Source organism: Oncorhynchus gorbuscha, linkage group LG24 (genome assembly GCF_021184085.1).
Source record: "Oncorhynchus gorbuscha isolate QuinsamMale2020 ecotype Even-year linkage group LG24, OgorEven_v1.0, whole genome shotgun sequence".
Lineage (NCBI taxonomy): Eukaryota > Metazoa > Chordata > Actinopteri > Salmoniformes > Salmonidae > Oncorhynchus > Oncorhynchus gorbuscha.
Window position 1 is genome coordinate 15,452,560 of NC_060196.1, and position 21,383 is coordinate 15,473,942.

The window sequence follows — 21,383 nt, forward strand, 5'->3', positions numbered from 1 at the left end:
TCGGGGCACATAGACTCTACAAGGTGTCGAAATTGTTCCACAGGGATTCTGGCCCATGTTGACTCATAAGCTTCCCACAGTTGTGTCAAGTTGGCTGGATGTCCTTTGGGTGGTGGGCCATTCTTGAGCGTGAAAACCCCAGCAGTTCTTGACACAAACCGGTGCACCCGGCACCTGCTACCAAACCCCGTTCAACAGCACTTAAATACTTTTCTCTTGCCCATTCATCCTGGCACAATACATGTCTCAATTGTCTTAAGGCTTAAACATCCTTCTTTAACCTGTCTCTTCCCCTTCATCTACACTGATTTGAAGTGGATTTAACACGTGACATCAATATGGGATCATAGCTGTCACCTGGATTCACCTGGTAAGTCTATGTCATGGAAAGAGCAATGTTTTGCATACTCAGTGTAGAGAGATACAGTAGGACCTCCGTGATACGAACATGTTCGATGGAGGTCTGAACTGAAATGTCTGTAACTTTGAAATTCACGGTGCATCAAAGCCTTATAGAAAATATTTATTGAGTAGTTACATGTGGTTTTTTTTCGAATCATTTAGCCAGACACCATAAAGTTCATTTTTACTCTTCATTTAATATGTGTACTGGACTGGTTTGATTTAGCCTGTTCAGTTGACTGGTCGGTCCGTAACTCTGAGGTTTGTATCTTTGAGGTTCTACCGTCGAGAGACAGAGAGGTGGAAAAGTTCTGCCATCAGACTGGCACTCTGACGGTCTTGTCTGGGCTATGACAAGGTGTTGACAGCAGCCGTGATTTTGTCACACAGAGCCGACATACTTTCCCTACACCGCTATGGAGCTCTCCATTGACTGACAGCAGGATGCTCCGGGGTCAAGTTTACCCTGGGTACAGATCTAGGATAAACTTCCCCTCGCCCAAACCTAACCATGACCATTAGTTATCAGAATGCTAAACTTTGTATCGTTAATATCTCACCTTTGTCTTACATTTATTGATTGCAGCCAAGAAATATGATAGAAGAGGAGGACATTTGGTATTATTGTACCTCAGTGGGCGTTACAATTGCCAAGGCCCACCCCTGCCGTCTACTAACAAGTATAGGGGCAGCATTTTGGAAGAAATGAAGTTACAGCTAATGCCTTGCGCCTGAACTACAATTTCCTATTCACATCCACTGCCTATGTTGCGCTAATTACCATTTCCCAGTCATTGTGCCCAAGTGTAAAGCCTGCTGTTCAGCTATTATCCAGTTCTACAGCTCTGGTTCCCCAGGCTGCCCCCATGGGGAGAGGCTGAGCTTGGCGGTGCACCGTGTTGGGGGAAGAGTTTTGAGTAGTCCCCCCCCCCCCCTCCCTCCTGATCTACCCTGCTGGGACTGATGATGCAGGTCTCACAGAGGGGGCCATGCCAGGGGGCAGGCAGCACAGTCAGGGTACACACCGACTGGGACTCACGCCCTCTCCTGTCTTCCTCGGTCTGCCCTCCCGCTTCCTTTCTCTCTCACTCACTCCATCCCTTGTCTTTCTCTCCATAGGCTCTCTCCCTTTTCCTCTGCCCCTTTCTCTTTCCATCTCTCTCTCTCTCTGCCCTCAACTTGTTCTCCCTTTCTTGGTTTGCCCTGCATCCCACTCTCTCTTTCCACCCCACTCCCTCTCCTTCTCATCTGAAAATGTTCCCCCTCTCCTAAGCACTGTGCCTCTTTCTCTCCTCCTGTTCCCTCACTTTCTCCACCTCCATTCCCCTCTTTCTTGGAACCCCAATCCTCTCTTCTATCCTCACTTCCCTTTCCTTTCCCGTCTGTCCTCATCTACACCCCTGTTTCTTGGCATCCCCCTCTTTGCCCTGGCTCTCTCCCCTCCTCTATCCTCCCTTTCCCTGGCATGGCTCTACCGTCTTTAATCCCCTCTGTCTTGGAACCCCTCCCTCTCTATCTTCCGTTTTGTCCTCCCTTTCCTGGCTCTGCCTAGCTTCTGTGCTGGCCTGTGTCTGGGGGCTGTCTCCTTGGCTGGAGGTCAGGTGGGTTCCCTGGCCATTCAGGGTCTTTCCTGAAACCTTATCTACAAAGAGATGGAGTGTGTGTGTGTGTGTGATTGTGTTTGGGGGGGGGGGGTGTCTGGGGGGAGTGGGGGGCTACATGGCTTCTCTGCCCAGTGTCTGTCCTTGACTGCATGCCAGAGGGTATCTGTCCAGTGCACACACCAGACCGGATGCATTAGAGAGGGGGTGAGGAGTGTGTGTACAGTCCCTTCAGAAAGTATTCACGCCCCTTGACTTTTTCTACATTTTGTTGTGTTAAAAAGGGATTGACACAACAAAATGGACTAAATAGAGAGAGTGTGTCCCTGGCCTATACACAATATCCCATAATGTCAAAGTGGTGTTATGTTATTGGAAATCTTTACAAATGATTTAAAAATTAAGAGCCGAAATGTCTTGAGTCAATAAGTATTCAACCACTTTGTTATGGCAAGCCTAAATAAGTTCAGGAGTAAACATTTGCTTAACAAGTCACATAATACGTTGCATGGACTCACTCTGTGTGCAATAATAGTGTTTAGAATGATTTTTGAATGACCACCTCATCTCTGTTCTCCACACATAGAGTCATCCATAAGGTCCCTCAGTCGAACAGTTCATTTCAAACACAGATTCAACCACATCGACCAGGGAAGTTTTCCAATGCCTCACAAAGGGGCGGCAGCGTAGCCTAGTGGTTAGAGCGTTGGACTAGTAACCGAAAGGTTGCAAGTTCGTAATCCCCGAGCTGACAAGGTACAAATCTGTCGTTCTGCCCCTGAACAAGGCAGTTTACCCACTGTTCCTAGGTCGTCATTGAAAATAAAAATGTGTTCTTAACTGACTTGCCTAGTTAAATAAAGGTTTACAGAAAAAGAAGGGCACCTATTGGTAGAACATTGGTAAACATTTCAAAAGCAGATGCTGAATATCCCTTTGAGCATGGTGAATTCATTAATTACACTATGGATGGTGTATCAATGCACCCAGTCACTACAAAGGTACAGGCGTCCTTCCTAACTCAGTTGCCAGAGAGGATGGAGACGGCTCAGGGATTTCACCATGAGATCAATGGTGACTTTAAAACAGTTGCAGAGTTTAATGGCTGTGATAGGAGAAAACTGAGGATGGATCAACAACATTGCAGTTGCTCCACAATACGAACCTAAATGACATAAAGGGGAATCGGGGGATACCTCGTCAGTTGTCCAACTGAATGTATTCAACTGAATTGTGTCTTCCATAGTGAAAAGAAGGAAGAAAATATTCCAATACACACATCCTGTTTGCAATAAGTCACTGAAGTAAAACTGCAAAAAATGTGGCAAAGAAATTAACTTTATGTCCTGAATTCAAAGAGATTTGTTTGGGGCAAATCCAACAACACATCACTAAGTGACACTCTTCATATTCTCAAGCATGGTGGTGGCTACATCATGTTATGGGTATGCTTGTTATTGGCAAGGAATAGGGAGTATTTTAGGATAAAATAAACAGAATAGAGCTAAGCACAGGCAAAATCCTAGAGGAAAACCTGGGTCTGCTTTCCAACAGACACTGGGAGACAAATATACCTTTCAGCAGGACAATAACCAAAAACACAAGGCCAAATTTACACTGGAGTTGCTGACCAAGATGACATGGAAAGTTCCTGAGTTGCCAAGTTACAGTTTTGACTTAAATCGACTTGAAAGTCTATTGCAGGATTTGAAAATGGCTGTTTGACAATGATCAAAAACCATCTTGACAGAGCTTGAAATTTATTTTCAAAGAATAATGTGAAAATATTGTATAATCTATGTGTGCAAAGCTCTTAGAGGCTTACCCAGAAAGAGTCACAGCTGTAATTGCTGTCAAAGGTGATTCTAATATGTGTTGACTCAGGGGGTTCAATACTTAGGTAATAAGACACACTAGTATTTTTATTATTCTAATAATTTTTGGGACGAAAGTTAAAAATGTTCTTCCGCTTTGACATTACACAGTATTTTGTGTAGATCGTTGACAAAAAAAATGACAATTAAATCCATTTTAATCCCACTTTGTAACACAATAAAATGTGGGGGAAATGTCAAGGGGTGTGAATACTTTCTGAAGGCACTCTGTGTGTGCGTATGAGTGCCTATGTCTGTGTGTATATCACTGAGGCATGGGTTTTACATTGCTGCATTTATCATGACGCTGCCAAACACACAAACACAACCACGCGCATAAAGTTGCCACGCTCGACCTCAATCACTTCAGCGCTTTGTATCAAGAGCACTCGATGAATGATGGGGCTGAGACTCGAGAGAATGAAGGAGAGCCAACACCTGAGTGGGTTACCGCGGCGTCAGCTAATGGAACAGTTGGCCGGTGTGCATGGCAGTTTTTTTGGTTCGTCCGCGGGACAATTAATTGGCCAGGTGGCCCTGTGGGACCTGTAGGCAAGTTGTTTTATAATATACAGTGGGGCAAAAAAGTATTTCGTCAGCCACCAATTGTGCAAGTTCTCCCACTTAAAAAAATGACAGAGGCCTGTAATTTTCATCATAGGTACAATTCAACTATGACAGACAAAATGAGAAACAAAATCCAGAAAATCACATTGTAGGATATTTAATGAATTTATTTGCAAATTATGGTGGAAAATAAGTATTTGGTCACCTACAAACAAGCAAGATTTCTGGCTCTCACAGACCTGTAACTTCTTCTTTAAGAGGCTCCTCTGTCCTCCACTCGTTACCTGTATTAATGGCACCTGTTTGAAATTGTTATCAGTATAAAAGACACCTGTCCACAACCTCAAAAAGGCACACTCCAAACTCCACTATGGTCAAGACCAAAGAGCTGTCAAAGGACACCAGAAACAAAATTGGAGACCTGCACCAGGCTGGGAAGACTGAATCTGCAATAGGTAAGCAGCTTGGTTTGAAGAAATCAACTGTGGGAGCAATTATTAGGAAATGGAAGACATACAAGACCACTGATAATATCCCTCGATCTGGGGCTCCACGCAAGATCTCACCCCGTGGGGTCAAAATGATCACAAGAATGGTGAGCAAAAATCCCAGAACCACACGGGGGGACCTAGTGAATGACCTGCAGAGAGCTGGGACCAAAGTAACAAAGCCTACCATCAGTAACACACTACGCTGCCAGGGACTCAAATCCTGCAGTGCCAGATGTGTCCCCCTGCTTAAGCCAGTACATGTCCAGGCCCGTCTGAAGTTTGCTAGAGAGCATTTGGATGATCCCAAAGAAGATTGGGAGAATGTCATATGGTCAGATGAAACCAAAATAGAACTTTTTGGTAAAAACTCAACTCGTCGTGTTTGGAGGACAAAGAATGCTGAGTTGCATCCAAAGAACACCATGTGAAGCATTGGGGTAGAAACATCATGCTTTGGGGCTGTTTTTCTGCAAAGGGACCAGGACGACTGATCCGTGTAAAAGAAAGAATGAATGGGGCCATGTATCGTGAGATTTTGAGTGAAAACCTCCTTCCATCAGCAAGGGCATTGAAGATGAAACGTGGCTCGGTCTTTCAGCATGACAATGATCCCAAACACACCGCCCGGGCAACGAAGGAGTGGCTTCGTAAGAAGCATTTCAAGGTCCTGGAGTGGCCTAGCCAGTCTCCAGATCTCAACCCCATAGAAAATCTTTGGAGGGAGTAGAAAGTCTGTGTTGCCCAGCAACAGCCCCAAAACATCACTGCTCTAGAGGAGATCTGCATGGAAGAATGGGCCAAAATACCAGCAACAGTGTGTGAAAACCTTGTGAAGACTTACAGAAAACGTTTGACCTCTGTCATTGCCAACAAAGGGTATATAACAAAGTATTGAGATAAACTTTTGTTATTGACCAAATACTTATTTTCCACCATAATTTGCAAATAACTTCATTAAAAATCCTACAAAAATCCTCTCATTTTGCCTGTCATAGTTGAAGTGTACCTATGATGAAAATTACAGGCCTCTCTCATCTTTTGAAGTGAGAGAACTTGCACAATTGGTGGCTGACTAAATACTTTTTTGCCCCACTGTATGCCAGTATAATACACACATAGGAGTTGTAGTTCTCTGTAGTTCAGTACCTGAGGGTTTTGGTGGTCATGTCGATAGCGGTGATGCCATGGTACATCAGCGTCTCGCTCCACACCGGGTTCAGAGTGTTCTTCAGTGTTTTGGTGCGGAGCTTGTTCGCCTGCAGGGGACGAACGTGAGGAGAGAGGGTTGAGAGATGGAAAGGGAGACGAGGGGGAGAGAAAGGATTGGGATAAGAGGGAGAGAGGAGAGAGAGAGTATAGAAAACAGTGTGTCTGGGAGCATAGGGGGAAGAAATGGGCGATCGAGAAAGTGACAGGTGGGAAGAGATGAGAGAGAGAGAGAGAGAGAGAGAGAGAGAGAGAGAGAGAGAGAGAGAGAGAGGTGAGGCAATTGGGGAGAAGTACGAGGGAGTTGAGATGATAGACAGAGAGATAAGAGGGAAATAATTAGAGAGAAATTTAGAGAAACTTAATTTATCTCCTTCCCTCAGGAAATGGTAGACATCTGCTCACCTACTTTATAGAGGAGGACAGGAGGCTTCCCCACTTCACCTTTCTGTCTCCCTAGCCTGTTGCTAGCACCACTACCAGCCAGACCCGCAAACAAGCACTAAGCTAATGCTAACACAACACACCACACCTGTAAATTAACCCGCTCTAACACAATTAGCATGAAAAATCAAAGCCCCTTAATGAAGAATGGCCTAGCGTTACCGTCCGATAATGCTACGCTAACTTCCCCTTCATGAATGATTGAGAAGGCAGGGTTTTCACATTAGCCAGCTCTAGACAATTTTCCATTATAAGCTGCCTCCAGGATGTGCTGCTGTTTTACATATTTCATTTATTTTCTCGGTTACACAACGGCTGTTTTTTTGTTGTTTTGATGCCGAGACCAGGCACGCTTCCTCACTTACTCAGCCTTGAATCCCCCCAGTGCGCACACACACACATATATACATGAAAACACACACACACGGACACACATGCACACGCACGCACACGCACACACATACGAACAAACACGCCAAGAGAGTGGAGAACTGTATACTCTCGAGGTACTCAAGCACGAGCCTAAATCCCCACTCCCCGGGGCATTCTGGTGCTCCAGAGCTAATTACCTCTCTCTCTCCATCCTTCAGTCTCTCTCTCTTTCTCTAAACATCTCTGTCTCTCTCTCTTTCTCTTTCTCTAAACATCTCTGTCTCTCTCTTTCTCTAAACATCTCTGTCTCTCTCTCTCTCTCTCTCTCTCTCTCTCTTTCTCTAAACATCTCTGTCTATTTCTCTCTCTCTTTCTCTAAACATCTCTGTCTCTCTCTGTGTTTCTCTAAACATCTCTGTCTCTCTCTGTTTCTCTTTCTCTAAACATCTCTCTCTCTCTCTCTCTCTCTCTCTCTCTCTCTCTCTCTCTCTCTCTCTCTCTCTCTCTCTCTCTTTCTCATTCTCTAAACATCTCTGTCTCTCTCTTTCCCTTAACATCTCTCTCTCTCTTTCTCTTTCTCTAAACACCTCTCTCTTTCTCTCTCTCTTTCTTCCTCAAACCCCCCTCTCTTCCGCCATTCCTCACTCTTTTTCCTCCTCGTTCTTATCTTTTTCACCTATACCACCAGGTACATCCTCGTCCAAAACAGCATATGGTGTCAGCAAAAATCACCTGCCTGGCTCCCCTCCCTCTCCATCTCCATCTATCTCTTTCTCTCACCTGCTCCCTTCCCCCCATCATCAATGATGTTACATGTTTCCCTAAATATTTCATCTTTAGCCCCCCCCGCAATCCATCTATATGGACCCTCTCCCTCTCTTCCTCTCTCCCTCTCTTCCTCTGCACACAACTGGCTCAGACTGTGACTCAGAAAGCTCATTCTCCATGCGCCACAATTAGGACAGGGAGCGGATGAGAACGTCGAGCCGAGGAGACACCAAGAACCTCTCTCACGTCTCTCTCTCTTTCTCTCTCTTTTCACCTCTCTCTCTCTCTTTCTTTCTCCCTGTCCTCTATCCCTCTCTCTCTCTTCCTCTCTCTCTGTGTAATGTGTAAGTGTGTGTGAGGAGGAGAGAATGTGTAAAGGCGTGTGTGGTGTTTTTGTGCCTGAGTGAGAGAGCAAGTGTGTGTTTCTGTGGAGGTGTGTTTAGTCAGGTGTGTCTGTCCATGTGAGCCCAGCGTTCCTTTAGTATGAGTAATCATCTTGTGCCCCTGTATGTGTGGACGCTGGTGTGTGAAGGAGTGTGTGGGAGTCTATGTGGGAGTATCTCTGTGTGTGAGTGTGTGTGTGGAGAGGGGAGAGTGTGTGTGTGTGCTCGTGCCCCTGTGTGTGCAAGATGGTGTGTACGGGTGTGAGTCCCTCCCTGCCGTCTGCCAGCCCCCCCCTGTCATCCTCTGTTTCACACTCACGTGCTCCCCACTCCTTGGCGCTGTAGACTCGTGTGGTCGATATTTACCAAACGGGGGTTTGTGGGTACTTACGTATGTGCTGACGTACGTACCCCCCGCCTGCCCTCGCCTGTTGACGTGAGTAGCGTAACAATCGGCGCTGTTTCCATGACAACCACCCACTGCTGTCCTCCCTTCACCCATCTCCCCCTCCTCCCTCCCTCCTTCTCTCCCCCTATTACCTCCCGCCCTCCTCCTCGGCACTGTGTTGCTATTCCAAGGTCATAGAGGGTCACAGAGAGAGATAGTGACAGAGATGGGGACGGAGGGCGGGGTGGAGAAACAGGGTGTGGAATAAAAGGAGGGGGGAGGGTATAAACAGAAGCAGACCTAGTAGCTTTGTTTGCTGTATTTTTTGGGGGGGGTTGACCACAGACATTGTGTTTATAATACCGGTCTCTATCTCTATGCGGCTATCACAACTTACTTCGATGTTGACCCAAACCCAAGATGGCCGCCACCAACAAACAACCACCTGATAAGATTTTGTGTCTGCTGCCAAATCCTCCCGACGGTTCACAAGAACAACTCCGAAATCTAAACAAAGCCAGTAAAGTGGGAACAAAACATTGCCGTGGAGTATAGAGAACTACCACATTATCCAGCAAAGTGCCAAAACAACTCCTTTTCAATAGTCGATGTAGCTTGTCAATGTGCTACATTAGCTAACTAGCTACATTTAGCTATAAAGCCAAAGCCCATTTTTTTCCAAATGACATGGACTTGCCAGCCAAATAGAAAAAGTAGCCAGACAGAGAGTGACCAGGCTGGGGAAAGAAAAAAAAAATCAGAACAAGCAAGATTTTGCTAAATTATTGAATAGTTTAACAAATTTACCTCTCAGATTTGTAAAATAAATTGTGGTATTGAATAGAAAGACATTCATTTGCAATTGAAATTACTGGAAATGTATGAATTGAAATGATGCAGAAACAAAACTTAAGAATGGGAAGCATAGTAATAGCGCACATAGAACATATTTACTGCTTCTTAGACTTGTGTTCAATTAGAATGACAGATCTAACTAATTTCTATGTGAATTTCGTAGGGTCGCCCACTTTGAGGGAAGGCGGTAGATTAATAATTTAGTCTACTCTTTCAATGTAATTTCTTGTGGCAAAAACTACATCTAGTCTACTCTTTAAATTTACTTTGTTGTGGCAAAAACCTAAGAAAAAAGGTTGTGTTCTGTCAAGTAAACATGGATTCCCTGTTGAGAATCAACAATATAGAATTGCAGGAAAATGGTTTTAAGAATGCTGCTGTATAAGTGCTGTAGCATGCCAGGGGCATACTTTATGTATACGGTAGCCAAGAAAGTAAGTATATGTTGTGTAGTAAGCTGTTAGTAGCCCATGTGTCTCACCCTAAGAATTTGGTCCCTCTAGCCCTCAGAACTTAGCCTGCTGTTCTGACTTGGTGGTGCACAAATAGCCTATAGCCTGTTTTAGAGAAATGTCATCATCGGATATTGTAAGAGCTTATGTTCCCCCGTTATTTATCCTACAGTTCTGACTTGGTGTACAGGGAGAATACAGTAAGAAAGGCCTATGTTCAGAATTCTGTTGCTGTGCATTTCAAAAGTGCAGAACGAATAGGCATATCATCCGTCTCAGCTCTCTCATGTCTTAATCGAAATTATGGCTTGTGAGAATGCTATTCATTGACTACAGCTCAGCATTCAACACTATAGTGCCCTCAAAGCTCATCAATAAGCAAAGGACCCTGGAACTAAACACCTCCCTCTGCAACTGGATCCTGGACTTCGTGACGGGCCTTCAACCAGGTGGTAAGGGTAGGTAACAACACATCCGCCACACTGATCCCCTCAGGGGTGCGTGCTCAGTCCCCTCCGGTACTCCCTGTTCACTCATGACTGCACAGCCAGGCACGACTCCAACACCATCATTAAGTTTGCTGATGACACAACAGTGGTAGGCATGATCACAGAGAATGACGAGACAGCCTATAGGAAGGAGGTCAGAGACCTGGCTGTGTGGTGCCAGGACAACAACCTCTCCCTCAACGTGATCACGACATAGGAGATGATTGTGGACTACAGGAAAAGGAGGACTGAGCACACCCCCATTCTCATCGATGGGGTTGTAGTGGAGCAGGTTGAGAGCTTCAAGTTCCTTGGTGTCCACGTCACCAAAATAACATGATACAAGCACACCAAGATACTTGTGAAGAGGGCACGACAAAACCTATTCCCCATTAGGAGACTGAAAATATTTGGCATGGGTCCGCAGATCCCTAAAAGGTTCTACAGCTGCACAATCGAGAGCATGGTTGCATCACTGGTTGCATCACTGCCTGGTATGGCAACTACTCGGCCTCCGACCACAAGGCACTACAGAGGATAGTGCATACGGCCCAAGTTTCCTGCCATCCAGGACCTCTATACCAGGAAGGTCCTACAAATTGTCAAAGACTCCAGCCACCCTAGTCACAGACTGTTCTCTCTGCTACCACACTGGCAAGTGCTACCGGAGTGCCATGTCCAGGTCCAAGAGGCTTCTAAACAGCTTCTACCCCCAAGCCATAAGACTCCTGAACATCTAATCAAATGGCTACCCAGACTATTTGCATCCCCCCCCCCCTCTTTGACGCCGCTGCTACTCTCTGTTATTATCTATGCATAGTCACATTAATAACTCAACCTACATGTACATATTACCTCAATTTTCTTGACTAACCGGTGCCCCCGCACATTGACTCTGTACCGGTACCCCCTGTATATAGTCTGGCTATTATTTTACTGCTGCTCATTAAATACTTGTTCCTTTCTTATTCTTATTCATATTTTTTTAACTGCATTGTTGGTTAGGGGCTTGTAAGTAAGCATGTCACTGTAAGGTCTACACCTGTTGTATTCGTGGCATCTGGCTAATACAATTTGATTTGATTTAGATCATCCAGCTCGCTCATGTCTTAATCAAAATGACGGCTTGCCTCTCATGCGCTCATCATTTCCTTATGCCATAGTTTGTGCATCTCCATTGTTTGACTGCTTATACATGTATAGGGGATATCGCGTTAGTATCTTATTCATCCTTTTAGACAATGTTAGAATGGCGCATTTCATTGTTTTGCTTACTTTGTGTAGCCTATTGAAATGAACTCGTGTGGTTTTCTCCACGAGGAAGGAGTACTGCAGCATGGTCTGTAGCCAAGCTTGCCAATGACAGCCTCTTCACATTCAAATACTTTTGTTCAACAAAAGGTTTATGTAATTCCAGGACATATATCTATAAAAGTGGAGCCTTTTTGATAGTATTTTCCTTCCTTTTAAGACCACATAATAAAATACTTCAAACGGAATGCTAACAGTGCTCTCTCTCTCTCTCTCTCTCTCTCTCTCTCTCTCTCTCTCTCTCTCTCTCTCTCTCTCTCTCTCTCTCTCTCTCTCTCTCTCTCTCTCTCTCTCTCTCTCTCTCTCTCTCTCTCTCTCTCTCTCTCTCTCTCTCTCTCTCTCGACAAAGAATGGTATAGTTAAGGCCCCAACATCTTGCAGAATTGATCGGAACTCAGATCTATCAGAATATCTCTTCCAGTCCATTTTGAAAGTGCTGACCGAATAGGCACTTGCTCATACATAGAGCTAAGTGTGGTAATGAGATAAATAATCTACCCCTACCCCGAGTTCTACTGGTGAACATACAATCACTGGAGAACAAACTGGACAAGCTCTGACCTATCCTATCAATGGGACCGGAAGAACTGTAATATCCTATGTTTCTCGGAGTCGTGGCTGAACAAAGACATGGATAATATACGTCAGGACCGCAAGGCAGTGTCAGGTAAGGTTGGGGGGGAGAGCTGTGACTCTTTGTTAACAACAAAATAACTGCGCAATCTGTAATATTAAGGAAGTCTCGAGGTTCTGCTCGACTGAGTTAAAATACCTCATGATAAGCTGTAGACCAGGGTTCCCCAACTGGCCCCCCAAGCTTCATGAGCAAAATAATAAAATAAAAAAAGTTTTTTTGTAAAATTATTATAATTTTTTTATTGTTGGACATAAAAGACTGTAGAAACTTGAAATTAGTATGATTTTGTCAAACATTATATCTGTTTGGGAATTTTGTGGTCAATTTGCAGTCCTACAAATGATTTGTAATTACTTTCTGGCCCCCAATAAAATAATTGTCCCAAGGCTGAATCTAGTTGATGATCCCTGATGTAGACCATACTATTTACCAAGAGACAAGCTGTCTATTTACCACCACAAACCAAGACAGGCACTAGGACTGCACTGAACTAGTTGTATGGGGCCGTAAGCAAACAATAAAATACTAATCGAGAGGCGGCGTTCCTAGTGGCTGGTGACTTTAATGAAGGGAAACGGAAACACGTTTTACCTCATTTCTACCAGCATGTCACCTGTGCAACTAGAAGAGACACAAGTCTAGATCACCTTTACTCCACACACAGACACGCATACAAAGCTCGCCCTCCATTTGGACAATCTGACTATGACTCTATCCTCCTAATTCCTGTTTACAAGCAAAAACTCAAACGAGAAGTACCAGTGACGTGCTCAATAAATAATTGGTCCGATGAGCTACAGGACTGTTTTGCTAGCACAGACTGAATGTATATATTTTTTTATTAAAATAAATAAACAAAGGAACACGCGCCTGTATTTATCTGATGGAGTTTATCAGTCACCGGCTTCATTAATAAGTGCATCGATGAGGTTGTCCCCACAGTTACCGTGGAGGGGGAGTCAGAGGTGAATCTCACAATAAAATAAGACAACGGGAGACCGTTTTGTGGTGCTCAAACAAAAGGATGTTTTTTAATAAAGTTTACTTTAATTTGCTGTTTGGAATTTAGCGATTTTACTTTTGTCTTCTCCCGAACTTTGACTGCAGCCAACCAGCGGTGTTTCCCTGTAATCACTCACTTTGTGACTGTCAGGCTCATGTCCCATCAATAGATCACTAGAAGATGCATTCTAGCAGGAGAAGACTAGCGAGATGAAACGTTTCAATGAAAAGAAGCCTAGTTAGTTGGAGGAAGTAGTCAGTTGACAATGAGTCTGTTGTTTAGCCGACAGCCGGCGCTTATGGAAAACCCTGATTAAGCCCAGTGTGTCACTAATATCACCGAAGGTGGCTCCCCTTCCCGTTCGGGTGGCGCTCGGCAGTCGTCATCACCGGTCTACTAGCTGCCGCCGATCCCTTTCCCCTTTTTGTTTTGGTTTTGTCTAATTGTTTTCACCTGTTTCTTGTTGGGGTTTTTGGGTTGGTGTTATTTAAGTTCGATTAGCCCGCGTGTGTATGTGCTTGTTTCTGTTATGTAAGAGGTGTTCTTTATTATTGTAGGGTTTCCGCTGGTTAGACACCAGTGTGTACTTAGGTGGAGTGTATTACGCCTGTGTTCGGGGGCACCTATTGTACGTTTTCGGTTGGACATTGAAGCGTGTTTTTTTTCCTTATCCTCTGCTCTCTGCGCCTGACTCCACACCCATTCCCTCTTTGAGCGTTACACAGTGCTTTGGCCAAACTCACAGGTGGTATTGTCTGTCCACTAAACAGCAGAGAAGCACTCAAAATTCAACACATTATCCATAATATATGCAACTGGATTCATTTCAAAAATGGATTTATTTTCAAATTGACTATGTCCGTGAAAGTATGGCAATAATTTCTATGACTCTTAAGTGCCGTGCTATCGCCAGCGTCAGGAAGCACTCTCCCGTCTGTTCGATATGTTATGGTGGTTTAGGTAAGACCATTTAGCACCTCACTGTGAGGCTGTTTCAGTGGAAAGAAACACGCACACAACTAACACACTAGGGCTCCACTAATATGGAAGCTGATGAGGGATAGGAAGGTTGTAGTGACCTTGCTTGCTCCAGGCAGGAGGTGGAGCTTGACGTATGGATCGGCCAGTCCGTTGGAGTCCATGGCCTTTAGTCCCTGTGGAGACACACACAGGCATGGTTACAGACGCACGCACACACACACACGCACACACACACACGCACACGCACACACACACACACACACACACACACACACACACACACACACACACACACACACACACACACACACACACACACACACACACACACACAGTGAGACACTCACACACAGGAATACCTAGGATAGGAATACCTAGGATAGGATAAGTAATCCCTCTCACACCCCCCCCCTTTAAGATTTAGATGCACTATTGTAAGTGACTGTTCCACTGGATGTCATAAGGTGAATGCACCAATTTGTAAGTCGCTCTGGATAAGAGCGTCTGCTAAATGACTTAAATGCAATGTAAATGTAACACACACACACACACACACACACACACACACACACACACACACACACACACACACACACACACACACACACACACACACACACACACACACACACACACACACACACACACACACACACACACACACACACACACACACACACACACACAGAGCACACTTGGTCAAGGTTTATCATACACACGACATACAGTCATACAATACAGGCTGTAAGCCAGACAGGGTCAAGGCATGACAAAGAACATTATGTCTTTTGCTGTTCAACTCTACTCTTGTTTTGTCTATTGTGTCGCATGCCATTCTACTCAAATAGTTTTCATTCTAAGTTCATCATTTCTAAGGCTTGTCTGTTTATATGTAAGGTGTTCCAGCACTACCAATGATTTCCATTGGGTTGAGGTGCTTATCTGGGTATGAACACAGTCAATCGCCTCCCAAAAAAGGACGAAAGACAGCAACTCCCCGAAATGTAGGAAGGCACAGGATTACGGCTGGATCCCAAATAGCACCATATTCGCTATGGAGTGCACTACTTTTGACGAAGACCCATATAGCCCTGGTCAATAGGGAATGGGGTAACATTTGGGACACATGTTTAGTCTGTGTATATTATTGAATGGGTGCATCTCAGCTTCACATCTACCATAATACCCATAAGGGGTGTATATAATATGTTTGCCTGGTGTGGACTGACTGCCAAATCGATCTCTCTAGCCCGGATCGCATCAATACTTAACTCTGCCTCATTGTCATGAGATAAACCTCGTTTCTCTCTCACCGAGTAGAGTTCCCGGGTTTTCTAGGCAAGCGCCATTGTCTTCATGACTTGGCTCGATGTTCTGGGTTAGAGCTAAGCCTGTCTCCGCGGAAAAGATATCTGGAGTGGCTTTCGACGCTGCAACGCTAACCCAAGGCTTGCAGTGGATTGGATAGCGCTTAAGCCGACTGCACTTTGATTCTGGATGCTTCGTGTAGAGGGGACATGGCTTAGCTTATGCTTTGGGGTGTAAGTGGAGCCTTGTTTAGAATCGTCTGTATAGGGTGTATAGGGTTGAGTTTCTTACCTTGGCCTTGTGGATTGTACAGTGTAGACAGTTGTTCTCGTGATCAAAGAGCAGGGTGAACTCCAGGGTGCCCAAATAAGCTGTAAAACAGAACAATTCATTCAGAAGGTCCATTATCGGCCGTTGGTTTGGACCTGGCTGTGAAGACAGCCTGAATAAAAGTGCGTATAAATGAATTTAATGCGCATAAACACATATTCATGCACAGATGGCCACACAGATGAATGCACATAAGCATAAACACAAAGGCACACACGCATACCTTCCACCCCCCCCCCAAACACAAACACCAGTAACTCCAGCCTCCTGCACAACTCTGGAAACGAGACACGCTGGAGCTTATTTTCCTGACACTCTCTTAAAAAACATGCCTTGTTTTTATTACTCGCCATGAGTGGAAAGAAAATAAGCTTGAGGGCTGAATCACATTACTCTGACACAGCTAAATAAATCACACACCCCGTGTGTGTGTGTGTGTGTGTGTGTGTGTGTGTGTGTGTGTGTGTGTGTGTGTGTGTGTGCGTGTGTGCGTGTGTGCGTGTGTGCGTGTGTGCGTGTGTGCGTGTGTGCGTGCGTGCGTGCGTGCGTGCGTGCGTGCGTTTGTGCGTGTGTGCGTGTGTGCGTGTGTGCGTGTGTGCGTGTGTGCGTGTGTGCGTGTGTGCGTTGTGTGTGTGTGTGTGTGTGTGTGTGTGTGTGTGTGTGTGTGTGTGTGTGTGTGTGTGTGTGTGTGTGTGTGTGTGTGTGTGTGTGTGTGTGTGTGTGTGTGTTCCCCTCTGTCGGCGAAATTTGGAGCGACTCTAGCGACACCGAAACACGAGACAATGATGATGGCGAAGACGCTTAAACTCACAATTACTCTCCTTAAACACACGGCAGAGCCAGGCGACACTGAGAAATGTACCCAGAAACCGGTTTTGACATAAACAAATGGCGAGATTGAACCGCAAGAATATTGAGGCACTTGTTTGTTTTCGGTGATTAACTAGGATACACATTTATTTACATAAATCACCGCAAGGGCGCCATCGTGTTTGTGTGCGTAGACCTGCACGAACATACAGAATTTGACAGCTTTGCACACATGGACTGTGATGCTCATACTCGTACACGCACACAGAAACACACTCAAAGAGAACACACACACAGACAGAGACAAACGCATTAGTACATGACTTCACGACTGGAAGTTCATTAACTAGCCTCATTGCAACACCCACAATTAAACCCATAATGACATTCAGAAAGACAAGCGAATAAAACACAAGCCACGCTGACTACGGCCTTACACAATTTGACCGACGGATGTAGGCAATTGTCAAAACGAGTGTAGTAGAACATTCAGTTCCTTCAGGAAAGTATTCACTCCCCTTGACCTTTCCCAAATGTTCTTGTCTTACAGCCTTCATTTTTAAATGTATTACATTGAGATTTGTGTCAACTGGCCTACACACGATGCCCTATAATATCAAAGTGGAATGATGTTTTTGGTCATTTTTACAAACTAATTAAAAATAAAACGTTGAAATGTCTTGAGGCAAGAAGTATTCAACCCCTTAATTAAGGCAAGCCTAAATAAGTTCAGGAGTAAAAATGTGCTTAACAAGTCACATAATAAGTTATTTATTACACTTTGAACGGTGAATCAATGCACCCAGTCACTACAACGATAGAGTACGACTCTCTGTATTTGCATAGTGGTAGCTGAATCATGTTATGGGTATTGTTGTAATTGAAAAGGAATAGGTTTTTTTTCCGAATTTGAAAAGAAACGGAGCCAATCACAGGCAAAATCGTAGAGGAAAACCTTGATCATTCTGTTTTCCAACAGACACTGGGAGATGAATTGACCTTTCAGCAGGACAATAACCTAAAACACAAGGCCAAACATTCAATGTAAGTTAGATAATTCTGTATTTAATTTTCAATAAATTTGCAAAAAATGTTTTTCACTTTGTCATTATGTGGTAATGTGTGAGAAAAATAATTGAGTTCTTCCATTTTGAATCCCTTTTGCTGTTACACAACAAAATATGGGAAAAAATCAAGTGGTATGAATACTTTCTGAAATCACTGTATATATTTGATGAGTGTACGCACAGAAGAAGAAAAAAATTCCACAACAGTTGTGGCTAGAATACATCCAGAAGGTAGTGTGCAATGGTTGTGTATGTGTATGTGTTGTGTATGTGTTGTGTATGTGTATGTGTTGTGAGAAGCATTGTGTGGAATATTTGTACAAATCGTCAAATATTCTCAAATGAGAGTTCTCCATTTCCTTTTCTGTTCTGCGTCCTCATATACCCATAAAACACTGTTCATTTGTGCTTGTGTATCGCTCATTCCGTTGAAATGCACTTGGATCAAAACACGGATTTATGCGATATTAATTGGATGTCGTTGGAGATGTGAGAAGGAACATTTGGCCCACGTATCTTTCTTTAAAACCCTGGCTAATGACGTGTTACCAAGCAATGTTCTTAATTATTGTAAACATTGAGATGAATTGAGGATCTTATTGAGAATGTTTGCGTTGGCGCTCAAAATAGATTCACACACACAGACACACACACCATACTTGATCCAAAAGGCCTTCCTTTCCCTAACCCCTGAACCCTGACCGCCCCACCAAACCCCCCCACCCAACTCACTTTCATCATCGTCGTCTGAATCCGCCCCTTCTTGCCTCTCCCCCCGGTCCACCTCGGTGGGTTTCCTCTCTTTCTCCTTATTCTCACCGTCCGTCTCCCCTCCATTGTTCAATCCAAAATCTGGTTCCTTCAGGATCTTCTTCTCCCGGGGCGGGGGCGGGGTCATGGGAAAGTCATGGAAGCGCGGGAAGAAGTCAGAGATCTGCGGGATAGGCATGATGGGGCCGGGACACACGTTGATAGCAAAGTGCTCCTGCATGGAGATCTTGACAGGAGAGGGCGGCGGGAGAGATCTGGGAGCAGAGGAGGTGGCACGAGAAGGTGCGGGGGAGGATGGGGTGGAGGAGGAAGGAGGGATGGAGAGATGGGAGGAGGTGGAAGAGTCGGGTGGGGGGGCGAAGTGGGAGTGGGGCGGAGGAGGTTTCGATACGCTCATGTGGACCGCCGGATGGGACTGTGGGTAGGCGTGCGTGTGTGGGTAGTTAGGTAGGTAGGTGTGTGTTTATGTGTGTGTGTGTGTGTGTGTGTGTGTGTGTGTGTGTGTGTAGTGGGGGGTGGGGATGGAGATGAGATGAAGAGAGAGAAATAGAGAGGGAGATGTGAATGAGAGGGGTGGAAAGGAAGGTGGGAGACCAAGCGATAGTATTACTCACTTTATCGAGTATATCTCACTTCCTGGTTCTTTTGCTGTCTTTAGTCCCTCCCTCTACGCTCTTCTTCAAGTTCCTGAGCTGACTTAAGCTACTCCCAATATCTCAGTAGACCTTCAAGTCAAAATGGTGTGCTACTATATCAGATCTCCGAATATATCTCCATGTTTGACAGTGAATCGTCCTACTCAATTGATCTCTCCCTATTTACTGTTATTTATACCTCTAACAAACAAGATAATCCCTGCATCTCTCTCTCTTTCTCCCTCTCTCTACATCTCTCTCTCCCTCATCTTTCTCTCGGATTCTCTCTCTCTCTCTCTCTCTCTCTCTCTCTCTCTCTCTCTCTCTCTCTCTCTCTCTCTCTCTCTCTCTCTCTCTCTCTCATAAAGATCAATGGTAAACTGTAATAGAAATGGTAATCATCCCATTGTTTATTGAGGACATTTAATTATAGTACCTCTCCTTTCATCATCCTTTAATACCACTGTCCTAATGTAAATTGTAATTGTTGAAAGACTACACTACTGACTATTGAAATGAGATCACAGTGTGACACACAGGCTACGTTTAGACAGGCAGCCCAATTCAAATATTTTTTCTTCAAAAAGATCTGATGTGAAAAGATCTGATGTGATTGGTCAAAAGACCAATTAGTGGAAAAATGATCAGAATTGGGCTACCTGTCTCAACGGAGCCACACACACACACACACACACACACACACACACACACACACACACACACACACACACACACACACACACACACACACACACACACACACACACACACACCACAGGAGGTTGGTGGCACCTTAATCGGAGAGATCGGGCCCGTGGTAATGACTGGAGCGGAATCAGTGGAATGGTATCAAATACATCCAACATATGGTTTCCATGTGTTTGATGCCTTTCCTTTAGCAGCCTCCACTGACACACACACACTCAAGACACACACACACACACTCAAGACACACACACTCAAGACACACTCAAGACACACACACACAAGACACTCAAGACACACACACACTCAAGACACACTCAAGACACACACACACTCAAGACCAGTGGAGGCTGCTGATGGGAGGACAGTTCGTAATGATGTCTGGAACAGAGTAAATGGACTGGCATCAAACACCAGGAAACCCCGTGTTTGATGCATTTAATACGACCACTCATTCCGCTCCAGCCATTTCCACGAGCCCGTCCTCCCCAATAAAGGTGCCACCAACCTCCTGTGCTCAAGACAAACACACAGAGACACACGCAGAAACACATACATGAGCAGACACACGGACAGATAATAAACCATTTGTTTTGCCTCAAATGAAGCTAGCAACCGAATGCATTCCAGAATTGTTCATCAATGTAAGAAATGGTTCAATAAAAAGCCCACATTTTACCACAGCCACACTTCTCTGTCTTTCCTTTGGAAACCCAAACTCACACGCACTGGCTGTACGCACAGCAAACCTGTACACTCTCGCATGCACCCACTCTAACATGAATTATGCACACACGCTCTTACTCAGTTAGAACTACACAGAGAGAGAGAGAAAAAAAACTGTGTGACTTACGGCTTCTTGAAGATACACACGCACTTCCTCTTTCAGAAACAGAAACAGCACACAGACCGTCAGACACACACGCGCTCTCACCAAGTCAGACTTACACACAGGGCATCGCCTAAACTCAAACTGTCTGACTTACAGCTTCTTCAGCATTCACGCACACACTCATTCACTCATACATGCACGCACAGACACTCTCATTCACTCACACATGTACACACAGACACACTCATTCACTCACACATGTACACACAGACACACTCATTCGTTCACACAGACAGTCAGAGACAGACAGACAGGCGGAGACACAGAGACACGTACCCAGTGACAGTCTTCATCTGTTCCAGCGCTCCATCTTGTCTTCTCACACGTCCTCTGTCTCTTCTCTCACAACACTGAGGAGCAAGCAGAGCTGTTTTGACTCAATATATCCTTCCCCTCCCTCCCTCCCTCCCTCTCTCTCTGGCTCTCTCTCTCCCACTCTCTCTCTCTCTCTCTCTCTCTCTCTCTCTCTCTCTCTCTCTCTCTCTCTCTCTCTCTCTCTCTCTCTCTCTCTCTCTCTCCCTCCCCTGTCCCTCCCTTTCACTTGGTTGTGACGTTTCTAGTTAAATTCTCTCACAGTCGGTTGTGCGAGCACACCGTGTACAACCATGTACATTGTACTGTCACTCAGTGGCTCCGCAGTGA

At 44.9% G+C, this 21,383-nt stretch overlaps 1 protein-coding gene across 1 annotated transcript in view; it reads right to left on the reverse strand.

The window, feature by feature from the left end:
* Positions 1 to 21,147, reverse strand: part of LOC124012995 (double C2-like domain-containing protein beta) — a 49,789-nt gene extending 28,642 nt beyond the window's left edge. The window contains exons 1-5 of the mRNA XM_046327099.1: positions 21,018 to 21,147; positions 18,471 to 18,924; positions 15,823 to 15,902; positions 14,322 to 14,396; positions 6,082 to 6,191 (exon numbers count right to left, since the gene is read on the reverse strand). Coding sequence (XP_046183055.1) covers positions 6,082 to 6,191; positions 14,322 to 14,396; positions 15,823 to 15,902; positions 18,471 to 18,906 — 701 coding nt within the window. The 5' untranslated portion in view covers positions 18,907 to 18,924; positions 21,018 to 21,147. The remainder of the gene's footprint in view (positions 1 to 6,081; positions 6,192 to 14,321; positions 14,397 to 15,822; positions 15,903 to 18,470; positions 18,925 to 21,017) is intronic.
* Between the last annotated feature and the right edge of the window lie 236 nt (positions 21,148 to 21,383).